The sequence below is a fragment of the Oncorhynchus mykiss genome, chromosome 5 (genome assembly GCF_057628025.1).
Source record: "Oncorhynchus mykiss isolate SJ-2025 chromosome 5, ASM5762802v1, whole genome shotgun sequence".
NCBI classification, from domain to species: domain Eukaryota; kingdom Metazoa; phylum Chordata; class Actinopteri; order Salmoniformes; family Salmonidae; genus Oncorhynchus; species Oncorhynchus mykiss.
Window position 1 is genome coordinate 89,336,018 of NC_143026.1, and position 19,076 is coordinate 89,355,093.

The window sequence follows — 19,076 nt, forward strand, 5'->3', positions numbered from 1 at the left end:
TACAGTGGGGCAAAAAAGTATTTAGTCAGCCACCAATTGTGCAAGTTCTCCCACTTAAAAAGATGAGAGGCCTGTAAATTTCATTATAGATACACTTCAACTATTACAGACAAAATTAGGGAAAAAAATCCAAAATATCACATTGTAGGATTTTTAATGAATTTATTTGCAAATTATGGTGGAAAATAAGTATTTTTGTACTCAATGTGAATATAAACCATGTGTGGCATGATCTTTATAACGTCTTATATTTCTCATATGGCTATCCACAGGATTCCCTCGCAAGATAAGCTGTTATCTTGACCTATGGGAATATTCTACTTATCTAACTGGCAACAGTAAGCAGTACGAACCCAGCCGCCGTGGAGACGCATCGCCGGGTGATAGGGACTACCAAGACTGTATACTATGTACTATGTATACTGTATACTATGTACTATGTATACTGTATACTATGGGTGAATATTAACCATGTGTAGCATAATCTTTGCAACATTCGGTATGTCTTATATCTCATATGACGCTCCGCAGGATTCCTTCCTTTACAAAAAGGATTCGCCAGATGGTGGCGCTATAACAAGCGATTGAAAATGCACATTTTGAAAGGTCACGTCCCTAGTCCCGTTTGACCTGAAATCATGAAATTCGGTACATTGTTCCCTCTCTTCACAAGGAACAATTTGGCCGTAGGCACCTATACCTACAAGGTCTGCAGTGATGAATTTTCCTCCATTTTGAATGTTGGGAAAAACACTTAAAATGCTACTCCTCTGGCGCCGAATGACTGATCTGCATGAAAGTTGGTGTGTGGCAACAATGGACAAAGCTCTCTCAACACACTATTATTCAGAGGTGTACTTAAAACAACCTGGCCGCTATTGACCAATAAACATTCACGTGGGCGTGGTCTGCCACAAATGCATATAAATCAGTCAAGGATATTCGTATTGTAACAAAACTTGGCACACATGTTGCAAACCCTGTCAAAGGGGGTTGCCATAGTAATCAACTGTACATGCGTTAGTCACACGCAATATTTCAGACACCACTGGCCTGATTTTGACGGAACTTGGATGAATGATGTGTCTTGCCATAGAGATCAGTCATTTACAAAATTACACTAATTGGCCCAAAGGTAGCAATGCATCATTCACGTGGGACGATGTCATCAAAAACCTGTTCTCCTACAGTCGAGGTCGGAAGTTTACATACACCTTAGCCAAATAGATTTAAACTCAGTTTTTCACAATTCCTGACATTTTTAATCCTAGTAATAATTCCCTGTTTTAGCTCAGTTAGGATCACCACTTTATTTTAAGAATATAAAATGTCAGAATAAAAGCAGAGAGAATGATTTATCTCAGCTTTAATTTCTTTCATCACATTCCCAGTGGGTCAGAAGATAACATACACTCAATTAGTATTTGGTAGCATTGCCTTAATTCTTTAACTTGGGTCAAACCCCCATGCTTCACGGTTGGGATGGTGTTCTTTAGCTTGCAATCATCCCTCTTATTCCTCCAAACATAACGATGGTAATTATGGCCAAACAGTTCTAGTTTTGTTTCATCAGACCAGAGGACATTTCTCCAAAAAGTATGATCTTTGCCCCCATGTGTAGTTGCAAACTGTAGTCTGTCTTTTTTATGGTGGTTTTGGAGCAGTGGCTTCTTCCTTGCTGAGCAGCCTTTCAGGTAATGTTGATATAGGACTCGTTTTACTGTGGATATAGATACTTTTGAACATGTTTCCTCCAGCATCTTCACAGGGTCCTTTGCTGTTGCTCTGGGATTGATTTGCACTTTTCGCACCAAAGTACTTTCATCTCTAGGAGACAGAACGTGTCTCCTTCCTTAGCAGTATGACGGCTGCGTGGTCCCACGGTGTTTATACTTGCATACTATTTGTAAGATTAGTGGAATCTGTGAGTAGCTGGACAGGTAGGATGACTGACAGTGAAGGTGAACAGGTGGTCACGTGTCAGGTGACAGGAATGGATGAGACTGAGGCAGGAATTCCTTTAACCATAAAGTGGTATATTTACTGAGTAGTCTGTGGTGCATCACAAAGGAAACAAATAACATGTATCCAATCAGATTCATAATCAAAGATCAAATCAGATCATTCATTATTAACACAAGTTAGGGAGGTCAACAGTTCAGTTCATTAAGTCAATAGTAATCATCCGCGAGTCATTTAGGCTCGTAACTATTTATCATAAATCATGAAAGAATACAAACAGTGAATGGTTATACAATCTATAATCCTCATCAAAGTCAATCAGTTAGCAAACAATGACGTTTCTCATTTCACTCTTTCAATGGTCTTCATGTGTACATATAATTCATTTCAATACACATGAACCATATCGATTGCATAATTGGCCTATGAGGATCCGTAGGGCCGTGATCATTGACAATTCACATTACACAATATGTTTGAAGCGTGCGCTCCAAGCCGCGCTCCGCGGTAAAACCTATAAACAATAACTGAATGGCCCACTCTCCCGATCGCCACAGATAATTCAGATGAAAGGTAACATAGTCGGTGGACTTACGTGGATTCATGGACGCAGTGGCTTCTTCCTTGCTGAGCAGCCTTTCAGGTAATGTTGATATAGGACTCGTTTTACTGTGGATATAGATACTTTTGAACCTGTTTCCTCCAGCATCTTCACAGGGTCCTTTGCTGTTGCTCTGGGATTGATTTGCACTTTTCGCACCAAAGTACTCCTTCCTTAGCAGTATGACGGTTGTGTGGTCCCATGGTGTTTATACTTGCATACTATTGTTTGTACAGATGAACGTGGTACCTTCAGGCGTCTTAAAATTGCTCCCGAGGATGAACCAGACTTGTGGAGGTCTACAATTTTGAGGTCTTGGCGGATTTCTCTTGATTTTCCCACAATGTCAAACAAAGAGGCACTGGGTTTGAAGGTAGGCCTTGGAAAAACATCCACAGGTACACCTCCAATTCACTCAAATTATGTCAATTAGCCTATCAGAAGCTTCTAAAGCCATGACATAATTTTCTGGAATTTCCGAAGCTGTTTAAAGGCACAGTTAACTTAGTGTATGTAAACTTCTGACCCACTAGAATTGTGATACAGTGAATGATAAGTGAAATAATCTGTCTATAAACAATTGTTGGAAAAACTACTTGTGTCATGGACAAAGTATTTGTCCTCACCGACTTGCCAAAACTATAGTTTGTTAACAAGAAACATGTGGAGTGGTTGAAAAACAAGTTTTAATGACTCCAACTCAAGTGTATGTAAACTTCAGACTTCAACTGTATTTTACTGTATCCATTCAAGGAACAAGCTCAGAACATTAAAGTGCAGGTTTCACAGACCCAGATGAAGTCTAGTCCTGGATTAACAATCACTTTCAATAGAGATTATCCATTAACAATGCTTTGAAATCCAGGAGGAGGTTTAATCTGGTTCCTGCAATCTGTCCCTAAATGTAAAAACGGGGCTAATGAATTGTAATAGAAAATATAACATGAACTGTATGGGAGGATTCTCCATAGATCCTGTTCCTGCAGTCAATCGCCCTCTAGTGGCCTCATGGGTGGAATGTTAATGTTTTTCATGATGTAATAACTAATAAACATCTATTTTTTTAAACTGCAGAAAGTCCATTGTTTCCATGTCAACCGGTTTGTTATATTTCAGTTTTCTGTGATGTATATAGAAAGTCTAATATTGGGATGCAACCTCAACATGGAATACATTTCAACTGTATCTGACATGGTACAGGTGTCTTCTTTTGTTAAACCCATAACCATTTTTTAATAATATAAAGGGTGGTATATTAATTTAATATTCTGTTTGATTTGAATGAAAAATGACCACACAACCACATTGGTCTTTGAGATGGTCCTTTATTCATTAGGCAATACACAACATTTTGCATTACTGACATTCTCCATGGACTCATGAAAGACCCAAGAATTTATTTACTAAGTGTGCTTGCTGCAGCAGCTGTAGAAGCAGTAAAAGCAGTCAGTACACCAAGCAGGCCTGCAGTACCAGTTAACACATTATTCAGGAAGTCATCTGCCTATAAGGAAAAAGACAAAGAAAAATAATAATTCAAATGGAGTGCATCTCCTCAAGCAAAGCATTCATTAGAATATTCTCTCATTATACTATCATGGCTACCTGTTTGGACTTTGATTTGCCATAACGGAGGAAAGTAACAAAATGCTCGCAGTTGTTTCCAAGGAGGTCATATTTTATTGTGCTGCCTCTCAATTTGTCCACATCCCCCATAATGACGTCAGTCGGCCTTGGTTTGTACTCGTCATCCAGGTAGTTGTTGATTTTGTAAGTATTCCCTGCTGCCACATCCTGTAATGTCTCGATTGTAACCGTGCCTTTACAGGCAACACTGCCGCTGAATGAGCTAAAACTGCAGAAAGCTACTTTTGAAGGTCCATCTACAAAATGGGAAGAAATAAAAAGGTGTGAGTGTGTGTGTGTGTGCGTGTGTGCGTGTGTGTGTGCGTGTGTGCGTGTGTGTGTGTGTACACACACATGTAAGTGTAATTGTACATGTGTGTTTTGCTGATGAGAGAACTAAAGAGACATAGACAGCACAGCAGATGCTGTAGCTGATTGAATACGTTCATAAAGAACTGACTACCGACCATGTTGATATCAGTTTTACTGTGGTGTTAGGGGCAGCAGGTAGTCTAGTGGTTAGAGCATTGGGCCAGTACTCTGCTGTTAGGGGCAGCAGGTAGTCTAGTGGTTAGAGCATTGGGCCAGTACTCTGCTGTTAGGGGCAGCAGGTAGTCTAGTGGTTAGAGCATTGGGCCAGTACTCTGCTGTTAGGGGCAGCAGGTAGTCTAGTGGTTAGATCATTGGGCCAGTACTCTGCTGTTAGGGGCAGCAGGTAGTCTAGTGGTTGGAGCATTGGGCCAGTACTCTGCTGTTAGGGGCAGCAGGTAGCCTAGTGGTTAGAGCATTGGGCCAGTACTCTGCTGTTAGGTGCAGCAGGTAGTCTAGTGGTTAGAGCATTGGGCCAGTACTCTGCTGTTAGGGGTAGCAGGTAGCCTAGTGGTTAGAGCGTTGGGCCAGTACTCTGCTGTTAACATTTGACTTCAGATGATGTTTACACCCTGCCCCAATTCTGGAATTCGAATATCGGCTACAACAAAAACATTTCCAGAAAAACATCATACCTGGAGTTATCAACTGGATGACCTTTCCATGTCCAATGTACAGAGCCCAGTGTTTGTATTGACCTCTGTTGATCTCAATCAGGTCACCAATCTCCATCTAAGAATAAGGTGGGTAAGAAGACATGTAATTATGTAACATCCCCCCCCCCACCACCACACACACAGTCCTGTTTTACTAACCTATTTTCTCCAACACTAATCCTAACCCTAAACCTGGTCCCCACAAGTATAGTTAAACATGTTCACACACACAAACTCCTTTTACGGAACTGTTGATTAATAGTAATTAGTATTAGTCAAAGATCAGCAACAGTACTTACTGTGGTCGGACTCCTGGTTTATATGTGAATGTTTCACTGTGGGTTGTGTCTAATGAAAAAAAAGTTTCCCTTAGATCACAAGGTCCACAACCAACATCCTGTTATTCAAATTAATTATTTGAATCCCGAGCATTCTTGCAACTAGCTCTACCTCTGCTGAGTCTGTTGGTAAGGATATTGTGTGAAACAGAAGTATCTTCCCTCCACCATCCCCACCACACACATGAGGTGGGTAAGAATACATGTAATGATGTCACATTTTCTCTAACCCCTAACCCTAAATCTGGTCCCCACAAGTATAGTTAAACATGTTTACAAACTCTTTTATGGTACTGTTAATTATTATAAATTAGAATTAGTCAAAGATCAGCAACAGTACTTACTGTGGTCGGACTCCTGGTTTGCATGTGAATGTCTCACTGTGGGTTGTGTCTCGCCCTTTGATTACAAGATCCAAACTAACATCCTGTTATTCAACTTAACTCTTTGAGACCCGAGCGTTCTTGCAACTAGCTCTACCTCTGGTTTAGAATGTTTGTTTCTCAATAAAATGTTTTCTACATAATCACTACTTCAGAAAGGAAACACCTCGTACAAATATGTTTAACCATTTATTAAAGAATGAATAAGGCAAGTCTTGACTCTGCTCCTTCAGGTTAGATCACAGCAGAATGCTTTGTTTAGATATGATCAAATAGACCAGCTAAAGTCATCCTACCATTACAGACTGTATACTATAGACCAGCTAAAGTCATCCTACCATTACAGACGGTATACTATAGACCAGCTAAAGTCATCCTACCATTACAGACTGTATACTATAGACCAGCTAAAGTCATCCTACCATTACTAGACTGTATACTATAGACCAGCTAAAGTCATTCTACCATTACAAGACTGTATACTATAGACCAGCTAAAGTCATCCTACCATTACAGACTGTATACTATAGACCAGCTAAAGTCATCCTACCATTACAGACTGTATACTATAGACCAGCTAAAGTCATCCTACCATTACAAGACTGTATACTATAGACTAGCTAGAGTATCCTACCATTACAAGTCTGTATACTATAGACCAGCTATAGTCCTACCATTAGAAGACTATATACTATAGACCAGATAAAGTCCTCCTACCATTACAAGTCTGTATACTATAGCCCAGCTAAAGTCATCCTACCATTACAAGACTGTATACTCTGTTGTATGAACTTTGTAACGTACTGTATGTCTTATATTTCTCAAATGACGCTCTGCAGGATTCCCTCTCAAGATAAGCTGTTATCTTGGCATTTGGGGATATTCTACTGGAGACACACCTCCGGGTTCTCTCGCTGAAATCATCTGGTGGGTCTACATTAAAATATCTCCTTATCTAGCAAGCAACCTTAAGCAATGACACAGCCAACCACCTGTAGCTACAGTGGGGGAAAAAAGTATTTAGTCAGCCTCCAATTGTGCAATTTCTCCCACTTAAAAAGATGAGAGAGGCCTGTAATTTTCATCATATGGACACTTCAACCATGACAGACAAAATGAGAAAAAAAATCCAGAAAATCACATTGTAGGATTTTTTATGAATTTATTTGCAAATTATGGTGGAAAAAAAGTATTTGGTCACCTACAAACAAGCAAGATTTCTGGCTCTCACAGACCTGTAACTTCTTCTTTAAGAGGCTCCTCTGTCCTCCACTCGTTACCTGTATTAATGGCACCTGTTTGAACTTGTTATCAGTATAAAAGACAACTGTCCACAACCTCAAACAGTCACACTCCAAACTCCACTATGGCCAAGACCAATGAGCTGTCAAAGGACACCAGAAACAAAATTGTAGACCTGCACCAGGCTGGGAAGACAGAATCTGCAATAGGTAAGCAGCTTGGTTTGAAGAAATCAACTGTGGGAGCAATTATTAGGAAATGGAAGACATACAAGACCACTGATAATCTCCCTCGATCTGGGGCTCCACGCAAGATCTCACCCCGTGGGGTCAAAATGATCACAAGAACGGTGAGCAAAAATCCCAGAACCACACGGGGGGACCTAGTGAATGACTTGCAGAGAGCTGGGACCAAAGTAACAAAGCCTACCATCAGTAACAAGATCGCAAGATTTACTGATGGTAGGCTTTGTTACTTTGGTCCCAGCTCTCTGCAAGTCATTCACTAGGTCCCCCCGTGTGGTTCTGGGATTTTTGCTCACCGTTCTTGTGATCATTTTGACCCCACGGGGTGAGATCTTGCCTTCAGTAACACACTACGCCGCCAGGGACTCAAATCCTGCAGTGCCAGACGTGTCCCCCTGCGTAAGCCAGTACATGTCCAGGCCCGTCTGAAGTTTGCTAGAGAGCATTTGGATGATCCAGAAGAAGATTGGGAGAATGTCATATGGTCAGATGAAACCAAAATATAACTTTTTGGTAAAAACTCAACTAGTTGTGTTTGGAGGACAAAGAATGCTGAGTTGCATCCAAAGAACACCATACCTACTGTGAAGCATGGGGGTGGAAACATCATGCTTTGGAGCTGTTTTTCTGCAAAGGGACCAGGACGACTGATCCGTGTAAAGGAAAGAATGAATGGGGCCATGTATCGTGAGATTTTGAGTGAAAACCTCCTTCCATCAGCAAGGGCATTGAAGATGAAACGTGGCTGGGTCTTTCAGCATGACAATGATCCCAAACACACCGCCCGGGCAACGAAGGAGTGGCTGCTTCGTAAGAAGCATTTCAGGGGCCTGGAGTGGCCTAGCCAGTCTCCAGATCTCAACCCCATAGAAAATCTTTGGAGGGAGTTGAAAGTCCGTGTTGCCCAGCAACAGCCCCAAAACATCACTGCTCTAGAGGAGATCTGCATGGAGGAATGGGCCAAAATACCAGCAACAGTGTGTGAAAACCTTGTGAAGACTTACAGAAAACGTTTGACCTCTGTCATTGCTAACAAAGGGTATATAACAAAGTATTGAGATAATATTTTGTTATTGACCAAATACTTATTTTCCACCATAATTTGCAAATAAATTCATAAAAAATCCTACAATGTGATTTTCTGGATTTTTTTTTCCCTCATTTTGTCCGTCATAGTTGAAGTGTACCTATGATGAAAATTACAGGCCTCTCTCATCTTTTTAAGTGGGAGAACTTGCACAACTGGTGGCTGACTAAATACTTTTTTGCCCCACTGTATATGCAATGTACTTTATATCAAGTAACCAGAAAAGACGACAACATGTAGGCTATTGACCGTGGCTGATGCCATCATAGCAAACTTAATGAGGCATGATACTGACAGGTAACCTCATCGTGTTTTGGAGTTAATAGACCAGCGAATGACATTGTAATATTACATGGTTGTCTCCCATGCCTATGTGTGAATGCTAACTATGTAGGTTCAATGTTACCTAGCTAGTTAACATTAGCTATAACTAGCAATGCAAATGGCTTTCTGTTACTACTCAGATCATACTCGTAATGTTACCCATCGAGCCAGCAAGCTAACTTTCGCTTGCTAGCTACCAGTACGCTTTAACTTGCATTGAAAATGACTTCCTGACTAAATTTGAAACATATAATATCAGAAAATGTAGATAGACTCTTACCCGTATGTATACATGGATGAAGGCTTCACAGCAGACTGTAACCCTTTAACCTGTAACTCCGTTTTGTTTGTAGCTACATCTGGTTTGGCCGAGTTGTGTCAAGTCACTCCGGTTCACACTGACAGTGCGCTAGCGAGTAGACCATCACAACTTTTTTCCCACTGATTTTTGTTGATAGCACCTGCTATATTCAGGATAGCAATGTTGTTGAGAGCAGTAGCAACACTTTTGCAGTTATTCAAGGCTAATGTTATATCTTTCAAAAAAAGCCGAAGTAGCAGAGATTATCAACACATATTGAGCAGCTCACGTTAGAGACAGAAGCATGTTACATGGCAGACCAATCCGAACTCATCAACGAGCATGTCCAGCCCATCCATTATCTCAGCCAATCAAGTTCCTTTCTTTTTCCGTGGCTAAACCAACTAGGCTCATAATTTAACAATTTTATTTGTACTTACAGATTGGATACAAGTTTGTTATGAAGGCACATGAAAGTTCACATGTTCCAGAAGGCATTTCTTCCTAAAAACTATTTTGACCAACAACAACAAAAAAGACGTTCAAATGCCTCTGCAGTGAAGTAGTGATACTCGACATACACCTAGCTTCCTGAAACGGGTCACAATTGCTACATTTTTAAAAAATCCATCAGTTGTGAAATTCAGGAACGAAAAAAAGAAGTGTTACTGGTTTTCATTAACTAGTTAATTTATTGGTTGAAAAAAGTGCAAAATAACTTAACAACTTTAGGCTTTGGGGCTTTGCCTTAAGTGGTCTGCGGCCAGACCATATTGTGGGCTTGAGGAGGAAACCAAAGAGGAGCTTGAGGGTAACTGGGTTAAAGGCACACTAAATGAGCACTGGGAGTCTAGCCTGTTATGTTTTTGTCCTCTACCCAGACGAAGTGCTGAACCTCTGCTTTCAATAAAAAGTGAATTTAGATGAAGCCCTATACCCGGGTCTTAGCGAGTGTGACTCACCTGTGAGGGTGCTGTCCAGTCAATTAGAAAGGGAGGACCAGCCGCTAGCAGGAGTGTCTGAGATTATTTTGCATTTATCACAAATAGTGTAACTCCGGATGCTCTGGATCGACGTGTACGACAGCGAGTTCCAGTTCCTGCCAATATCCAGCAACTTCGCACAGCGATTTGAAGAGGAGTGGGACAACAGTCCACAGGACACAATCAACAGCCTGATTAACTCTATGTGAAGGATATGTGTCGAGCTGCATGAGGCAAATGGTGGTCACACTAGATGCTGACTGGTTTTCTGATCCACGCCTCTACCTATAAAAAAACGTTCTGTGACCAAGAGACGAATATCTATATTCCCAGTCATTTGAAATCCATAGATTAGGGTTTAATTAATTTATTTCAATTGACTGATTTCCTTATATTAACTGTAACAGTAAAATCTTTGAAATTGTTGCATGTTGCGTTTATATTTTTTGTTCAGTATATACTACCTTCTTGCATCGACGCTCTCTTCTCCTCTCACATTTTCCCTTCGCTTGTGGACTTCGGTGCACAACACATCAGATGTCTGTGACCAGGCGAAAAAACCTTTCCAAGCCAAACCTTCACACCATAACCGCTACATACAGCCTACCTGGTTTTCACCATATTAATGTCATAGTCAACATACTGTAGCTACTAAAACTAACGCGTTAGTAAGCCTGCTACAATCATGCAGTACAGTGTACAGCAAACAGTTCAGCAGTTACATCGGTGGGCTCCGGTGGCAATAAATTAATCAAATCAAAAGCTTACCTTGACATGGAAGAGTTCGTGTTTTAGATAGCCAGCTAGCTAACATAGCTAACGTCTCTGTTTGAGCCAGGTGTTTGAGTAGGCTAAAGTAGCTAGATGTATTTGTGGCGGCAGGGTAGCCTAGTGGTTAGAGCGTTGTCCTTAACTGACTTGCCTAGTTAAATAAAGGTAAAAAATTGCTAGCTAACAATCTGATGTCAATCTGATGTCATAGTCTCAGCACTGTCTGGTAACAATCTACAATCCAACAATCTGATGTCACAGTCTCAGCACTGTCTGGTAACAATCTACAATCCAACAATCTGATGTCACAGTCTCAGCACTGTCTGGTAACAATCTACAATCCAACAATCTAATGTCATATATATATATATATATATATATATATATATATATATATATACACAGTGCCTTGCGAAAGTATTCGGCCCCCTTGAACTTTGCGACCTTTTGCCACATTTCAGGCTTCAAACATAAAGATATAAAACTGTATTTTTTTGTGAAGAATCAACAACAAGTGGGACACAATCATGAAGTGGAACGACATTTATTGGATATTTCAAACCTTTTTAACAAATCAAAAACTGAAAAATTGGGCGTGCAAAATTATTCAGCCCCCTTAAGTTAATACTTTGTAGCGTCACCTTTAGCTGCGATTACAGCTGTAAGTCGCTTGGGGTATGTCTCTATCAGTTTTGCACATCGAGAGACTGACATTTTTTCCCATTCCTCCTTGCAAAACAGCTCGAGCTCAGTGAGGTTGGATGGAGAGCATTTGTGAACAGCAGTTTTCAGTTCTTTCCACAGATTCTCGATTGGATTCAGGTCTGGACTTTGACTTGGCCATTCTAACACCTGGATATGTTTATTTTTGAACCATTCCATTGTAGATTTTGCTTTATGTTTTGGATCATTGTCTTGTTGGAAGACAAATCTCTGTCCCAGTCTCAGGTCTTTTGCAGACTCCATCAGGTTTTCTTCCAGAATGGTCCTGTATTTGGCTCCATCCATCATGATGCTGCCACCACCATGTTTGACAGTGGGGATGGTGTGTTCAGCTGTGTTGCTTTTACGCCAAACATAACGTTTGAATTGTTGCCAAAAAGTTCCATTTTGGTTTCATCTGACCAGAGCACCTTCTTCCACATGTTTGGTGTGTCTCCCAGGTGGCTTGTGGCAAACTTTAAACGACACTTTTTATGGATATCTTTAAGAAATGGCTTTCTTCTTGCCACTCTTCCATAAAGGCCAGATTTGTGCAATATACGACTGATTGTTGTCCTATGGACAGAGTCTCCCACCTCAGCTGTAGATCTCTGCAGTTCATCCAGAGTGATCATGGGCCTCTTGGCTGCATCTCTGGATCAGTCTTCTCCTTGTATGAGCTGAAAGTTTAGAGGGACGGCCAGGTCTTGGTAGATTTGCAGTGGTCTGATACTCCTTCCATTTCAAAATTATCGCTTGCACAGTGCTCCTTGGGATGTTTAAAGCTTGGGAAATCTTTTTGTATCCAAATCCGGCTTTAAACTTCTTCACAACAGTATCTCGGACCTGCCTGGTGTGTTCCTTGTTCTTCATGATGCTCTCTGCGCTTTTAACGGACCTCTGAGACTATCACAGTGCAGGTGCATTTATACGGAGACTTGATTACACACAGGTGGATTGTATTTATCATCATTAGTCATTTAGGTCAACATTGGATCATTCAGAGATCCTCACTGAACTTCTGGAGAGAGTTTGCTGCACTGAAAGTAAAGGGGCTGAATAATTTTGCACGCCCAATTTTTCAGTTTTTGATTTGTTAAAAAAGTTTGAAATATCCAATAAATGTCGTTCCACTTCATGATTGTGTCCCACTTGTTGTTGATTCTTCACAAAAAAAATTACATTTACATCATTACATGTCTTCTTACCCACCTTATTCTTAGATGGAGATTGGTGACATGATTGAGATCAACAGAGGTCAATACAACCACTGGGCTCTGTACATTGGAAACGGAGATGTCATCCATGTTTTTGTTGTAGCCGATATTCCAATTCCATAATTGGGGCAGGGTGTAAACATAACCTGAAGTCAAATGTTAACAGCAGAGTACTGGCCCAACGCTCTAACCACTAGGCTACCTGCTACCCCTAACAGCAGAGTACTGGCCCAATGCTCTAACCACTAGGCTACCTGCTACCCCTAACAGCAGAGTACTGCCCAATGCTCTAACCACTAGGCTACCTGCTGCCCCTAACAGCAGAGTACTGGCCCAATGCTCTAACCACTAGGCTACCTGCTGCCCCTAACAGCAGAGTGCTGGCCCAATGCTCTAACCACTAGGCTACCTGCTGCCCCTAACAGCAGAGTACTGGCCCAATGCTCTAACCACTAGGCTACCTGCTGCCCCTAACAGCAGAGTACTGGCCCAATGCTCTAACCACTAGGCTACCTGCTGCCCCTAACAGCAGAGTACTGGCCCAATGCTCTAACCACTAGGCTACCTGCTGCCCCTAACAGCAGAGTACTGGCCCAATGCTCTAACCACTAGGCTACCTGCTGACCCTAACAGTAGAGTACTGGCCCAATGCTCTAACCACTAGGCTACCTGCTGCCCCTAACAGCAGAGTACTGGCCCAATGCTCTAACCACTAGGCTACCTGCTGCCCCTAACAGCAGAGTACTGGCCCAATGCTCTAACCACTAGACTACCTGCTGCCCCTAACAGCAGAGTACTGGCCCAATGCTCTAACCACTAGACTACCTGCTGCCCCTAACAGCAGAGTACTGGCCCAATGCTCTAACCACTAGGCTACCTGCTGCCCCTAACAGCAGAGTACTGGCCCAATGCTCTAACCACTAGACTACCTGCTGCCCCTAACAGCAGAGTACTGGCCTAATGCTCTAACCACTAGACTACCTGCTGCCCCTAACAGCAGAGTACTGGCCCAATGCTCTAACCACTAGACTACCTGCTGCCCCTAACAGCAGAGTACTGGCCCAATGCTCTAACCACTAGACTACCTGCTGCCCCTAACAGCAAAGTACTGGCCCAACGCTCTAACCACTAGGCTACCTGCTGCCCCTAACAGTAGAGTACTGGCCCAATGCTCTAACCACTAGACTACCTGCTACCCCTAACAGTAGAGTACTGGCCCAATGCTCTAACCACTAGACTACCTGCTGCCCCTAACAGCAAAGTACTGGCCCAACGCTCTAACCACTAGGCTACCTGCTGCCCCTAACAGTAGAGTACTGGCCCAATGCTCTAACCACTAGACTACCTGCTACCCCTAACAGCAGAGTACTGGCCCAATGCTCTAACCACTAGGCTACCTGCTGCCCCTAACAGCAGAGTACTGGCCCAATGCTCTAACCACTAGACTACCTGCTGCCCCTAACAGCAGAGTACTGGCCCAATGCTCTAACCACTAGACTACCTGCTACCCCTAACAGCAGAGTACTGGCCCAATGCTCTAACCACTAGACTACCTGCTACCCCTAACAGCAGAGTACTGGCCCAATGCTCTAACCACTAGACTACCTGCTACCCCTAACAGCAGAGTACTGGCCCAATGCTCTAACCACTAGACTACCTGCTACCCCTAACAGCAGAGTACTGGCCCAATGCTCTAACCACTAGACTACCTGCTACCCCTAACACCAGAGTACTGGCCCAATGCTCTAACCACTAGGCTACCTGCTGCCCCTAACAGCAGAGTACTGGCCCAATGCTCTAACCACTAGACTACCTGCTACCCCTAACAGCAGAGTACTGGCCCAATGCTCTAACCACTAGACTACCTGCTACCCCTAACAGCAGAGTACTGGCCCAATGCTCTAACCACTAGGCTACCTGCTGCCCCTAACAGCAGAGTACTGGCCCAATGCTCTAACCACTAGACTACCTGCTGCCCCTAACAGCAGAGTACTGGCCCAATGCTCTAACCACTAGGCTACCTGCTGCCCCTAACAGCAGAGTACTGGCCCAATGCTCTAACCACTAGGCTACCTGCTGCCCCTAAAACCACAGTAAAACTGATATCTGAACATGGTCGATAGTCAGAAGTTTATGAACGTATTCAATCAGCTACAGCATCTGCTGTGCTGTCTATGTCTCTTTAGTTCTCTCATCAGCAAAACACACACACACACACGCGCACACACACACACACACACACACGCACACACACACACACTCACACCTTTTTATTTCTTCCCATTTTGTAGATGGACCTTCAAAAGTAGCTTTCTGCAGTTTTAGCTCATTCAGCGGCAGTGTTGCCTGTAAAGGCACGGTTACAATCGAGACATTACAGGATGTGGCAGCAGGGAATACTTACAAAATCAACAACTACCTGGATGACGAGTACAAACCAAGGCCGACTGACGTCATTATGGGGGATGTGGACAAATTGAGAGGCAGCACAATAAAATATGACCTCCTTGGAAACAACTGCGAGCATTTTGTTACTTTCCTCCGTTATGGCAAATCAAAGTCCAAACAGGTAGCCATGATAGTATAATGAGAGAATATTCTAATTAATGCTTTGCTTGAGGAGATGCACTCCATTTTAATTATTATTTTTCTTTGTCTTTTTCCTTATAGGCCGATGACTTCCTGAAGGATGTGTTAACTGGTACTGTAGGCGTGCTTGGTGTACTGGCTGCTTTTGCTGCTTCTACAGCTGCTGCAGCAAGCACACTTAGTAAATAATTTCTTGGGTCATTCATGAGTCCATGGAGAATGTCAGTAATGCCAAATGTTGTGTATTGCCTAATGAATAAAGGACCATCTCAAAGACCAATGTGGTTGTGTGGTCATTTTTCATTCAAATCAAACAGAATATTAAATTAATATACCACCCTTTATATTATTAAAAAATGGTTATGGGCTTAACAAAAGAAGACACCTGTACCATGTCAGATACAGTTGAAATGTATTCCATGTTGAGGTTGCATCCCAATATTAGACTTTCTATATACATCACAGAAAACTGAAATATAACAAACCGGTTGACATGGAAACAATGGACTTTCTGCAGTTTAAAAAAATAGATGTTTATTAGTTATTACATCATGAAAAACATTAACATTCCACCCATGAGGCCACTAGAGGGCGATTGACTGCAGGAACAGGATCTATGGAGAATCCTCCCATACAGTTCATGTTATATTTTCTATTACAATTTATTAGCCCCGTTTTTACATTTAGGGACAGATTGCAGGAACCAGATTTAACCTCCTCCTGGATTTCAAAGCATTGTTAATGGATAATCTCTATTGAAAGTGATTGTTAATCCAGGACTAGACTTAATCTGGGTCTGTGAAACCTGCACTTTAATGTTCTGAGCTTGTTCCTTGAATGGATACAGTAAAATACAGTTGAAGTCTGAAGTTTACATACACTTAGGTTGGAGTCAATAAAACTTGTTTTTCAACCACTCCACATGTTTCTTGTTAACAAACTATAGTTTTGGCAAGTCGGTGAGGACAAATACTTTGTGCATGACACAAGTAGTTTTTCCAACAAAAAAAAAAGACCACACAGCCGTCATACTGCTAAGGAAGGAGACACGTTCTGTCTCCTAGAGATGAAAGTACTTTGGTGCGAAAAGTGCAAATCAATCCCAGAGCAACAGCAAAGGACCCTGTGAAGATGCTGGAGGAAACATGTTCAAAAGTATCTATATCCACAGTAAAACGAGTCCTATATCAACATTACCTGAAAGGCTGCTCAGCAAGGAAGAAGCCACTGCTCCAAAACCACCATAAAAAAGACAGACTACAGTTTGCAACTACACATGGGGGCAAAGATCATACTTTTTGGAGAAATGTCCTCTGGTCTGATGAAACAAAACTAGAACTGTTTGGCCATAATTACCATTGTTATGTTTGGAGGAATAAGAGGGATGATTGCAAGCTAAAGAACACCATCCCAACCGTGAAGCATGGGGGTTTGACCCAAGTTAAAGAATTAAGGCAATGCTACCAAATACTAATTGAGTGTATGTTATCTTCTGACCCACTGGGAATGTGATGAAAGAAATTAAAGCTGAGATAAATCATTCTCTCTGCTTTTATTCTGACATTTTATATTCTTAAAATAAAGTGGTGATCCTAACTGAGCTAAAACAGGGAATTATTACTAGGATTAAAAATGTCAGGAATTGTGAAAAACTGAGTTTAAATCTATTTGGCTAAGGTGTATGTAAACTTCCGACCTCGACTGTAGGAGAACAGGTTTTTGATGACATCGTCCCACGTGAATGATGCATTGCTACCTTTGGGCCAATTAGTGTAATTTTGTAAATGACTGATCTCTATGGCAAGACACATCATTCATCCAAGTTCCGTCAAAATCAGGCCAGTGGTGTCTGAAATATTGCGTGTGACTAACGTATGTACAGTTGATTACTATGGCAACCCCCTTTGACAGGGTTTGCAACATGTGTGCCAAGTTTTGTTACAATACGAATATCCTTGACTGATTTATATGCATTTGTGGCAGACCACGCCCACGTGAATGTTTATTGGTCAATAGCGGCCAGGTTGTTTTAAGTACACCTCTGAAAAATAGTGTGTTGAGAGAGCTTTGTCCATTGTTGCCACACACCAACTTTCATGCAGATCAGTCATTCGGCGCCAGAGGAGTAGCATTTTAAGTATTTTTCCCAACATTCAAAATGGAGGAAAATTCATCACTGCAGACCTTGTAGGTGTAGGTGCCTAAGGCCAAATTGTTCCTTGTGAAGAGAGGGAACTATGTACCGAATTTCATGATTTCAGGTCAAACGGGACTAGGGACGTGACCTTTCAAAATGTGCATTTTCAATCGCTTGTTATAGCGCCACCATCTGGCGAATCCTTTTTGTAAAGGAAGGAATCCTGCGGAGCGTCATATGAGACATAAGACATACTGAATGTTGCAAAGATTATGCTACACATGGTTAATATTCACCCATAGTATACAGTATACATAGTACATACAGTGCCTTGCGAAAGTATTCGGCCCCCTTGAACTTTGCGACCTTTTGCCACATTTCAGGCTTCAAACATAAAGATATAAAACTGTATTTTTTTGTGAAGAATAAACAACAAGTGGGACACAATCATGAAGTGGAATGACATTTATTGGATATTTAAAACTTTTTTAACAAATCAAAAACTGAAAAATTGGGCGTGCAAAATTATTCAGCCTCTTTACTTTCAGTGCAGCAAACTCTTTCCAGAAGTTCAGTGAGGATCTCTGAATGATTCAATGTTGACCTAAATGACTAATGATGATAAATACAATCCACCTGTGTGTAATCAAGTCTCCGTATAAATGCACCTGCACTGTGATAGTCTCAGAGGTCCATTAAAAGCGCAGAGAGCATCATGAAGAACAAGGAACACACCAGGCAGGTCCGAGATACTGTTGTGAAGAAGTTTAAAGCCGGATTTGGATACAAAAAGATTTCCCAAGCTTTAAACATCCCAAGGAGCACTGTGCAAGCGATAATATTGAAATGGAAGGAGTATCAGACCACTGCAAATCTACCAAGACCTGGCCGTCCCTCTAAACTTTCAGCTCATACAAGGAGAAGACTGATCAGAGATGCAGCCAAGAGGCCCATGATCACTCTGGATGAACTGCAGAGATCTACAGCTGAGGTGGGAGACTCTGTCCATAGGACAACAATCAGTCGTATATTGCACAAATCTGGCCTTTATGGAAGAGTGGCAAGAAGAAAGCCATTTCTTAAAGATATCCATAAAAAGTGTTGTTTAAAGTTTGCCACAAGCCACCTGGGAGACACACCAAACATGTGGAAGAAGGTGCTCTGGTCAGATGAAACCAAAATTGAACTTTTTGGCAACAATGCAAAACGTTATGTTTGGCATAAAAGCAACACAGCTCATCATCGTGAACACACCATCCCCACTGTCAAATATGGTGGTGGCAGCATCATGGTTTGGGCCTGCTTTTCTTCAGCAGGGACAGGGAAGATGGTTAAAATTGATGGGAAGATGGATGGAGCCAAATACAGGACCATTCTGGAAGAAAACCTGATGGATTCTGCAAAAGACCTGAGACTGGGACGGAGATGAAGCCTGAAATGTGGCAAAAGGTCGCAAAGTTCAAGGGGGCCGAATACTTTCGCAAGGCACTGTAGTATACAGTATACATAGTATACAGTATACATAGTACATAGTATACAGTAT

General features: G+C 41.8%; 2 protein-coding genes across 2 annotated transcripts; one reads left to right on the top strand and one right to left on the bottom strand.

The window, feature by feature from the left end:
- Positions 1-3,872: 3,872 nt before the first annotated feature.
- Positions 3,873-6,723, bottom strand: LOC110524808 (phospholipase A and acyltransferase 4). The gene is made up of 5 exons (XM_036978790.2): positions 5,897-6,723; positions 5,514-5,562; positions 5,194-5,290; positions 4,169-4,446; positions 3,873-4,067 (listed from the first exon to the last, which is right to left on the bottom strand). The coding sequence occupies exons 3-5, from the start codon at positions 5,288-5,290 to the stop codon at positions 3,960-3,962; spliced, it is 483 nt and encodes a 160-aa protein (XP_036834685.2). The 5' UTR covers positions 5,514-5,562; positions 5,897-6,723; the 3' UTR covers positions 3,873-3,959.
- A 6,090-nt stretch (positions 6,724-12,813) lies between these two features.
- LOC149983620 (phospholipase A and acyltransferase 4-like) lies at positions 12,814-15,672 on the top strand. Its single transcript, XM_090236713.1, has 3 exons — positions 12,814-12,847; positions 15,099-15,376; positions 15,478-15,672. Exons 1-3 carry the CDS (start codon positions 12,814-12,816, stop codon positions 15,583-15,585), a joined length of 420 nt encoding a protein of 139 aa, XP_090092839.1. The 3' UTR covers positions 15,586-15,672.
- The last annotated feature ends 3,404 nt before the right edge of the window (positions 15,673-19,076 follow it).

Excerpts from the sequence above, each read along its gene's own strand:
- LOC110524808 (XM_036978790.2), bottom strand. The coding sequence starts at position 5,290 with ATGGAGATTGGTGACCTGATTGAGATCAACAGAGGTCAATACAAACAC. Across the intron at positions 4,447-5,193 it reads CATCCAGTTGATAACTCCAG|ATGGACCTTCAAAAGTAGCT; the intron begins GTATGATGTTTT and ends CCCATTTTGTAG. Across the intron at positions 4,068-4,168 it reads GCAAATCAAAGTCCAAACAG|GCAGATGACTTCCTGAATAA; the intron begins GTAGCCATGATA and ends TTTTCCTTATAG.
- LOC149983620 (XM_090236713.1), top strand. The coding sequence starts at position 12,814 with ATGGAGATTGGTGACATGATTGAGATCAACAGAG. Across the intron at positions 12,848-15,098 it reads CATGATTGAGATCAACAGAG|ATGGACCTTCAAAAGTAGCT; the intron begins GTCAATACAACC and ends CCCATTTTGTAG. Across the intron at positions 15,377-15,477 it reads GCAAATCAAAGTCCAAACAG|GCCGATGACTTCCTGAAGGA; the intron begins GTAGCCATGATA and ends TTTTCCTTATAG.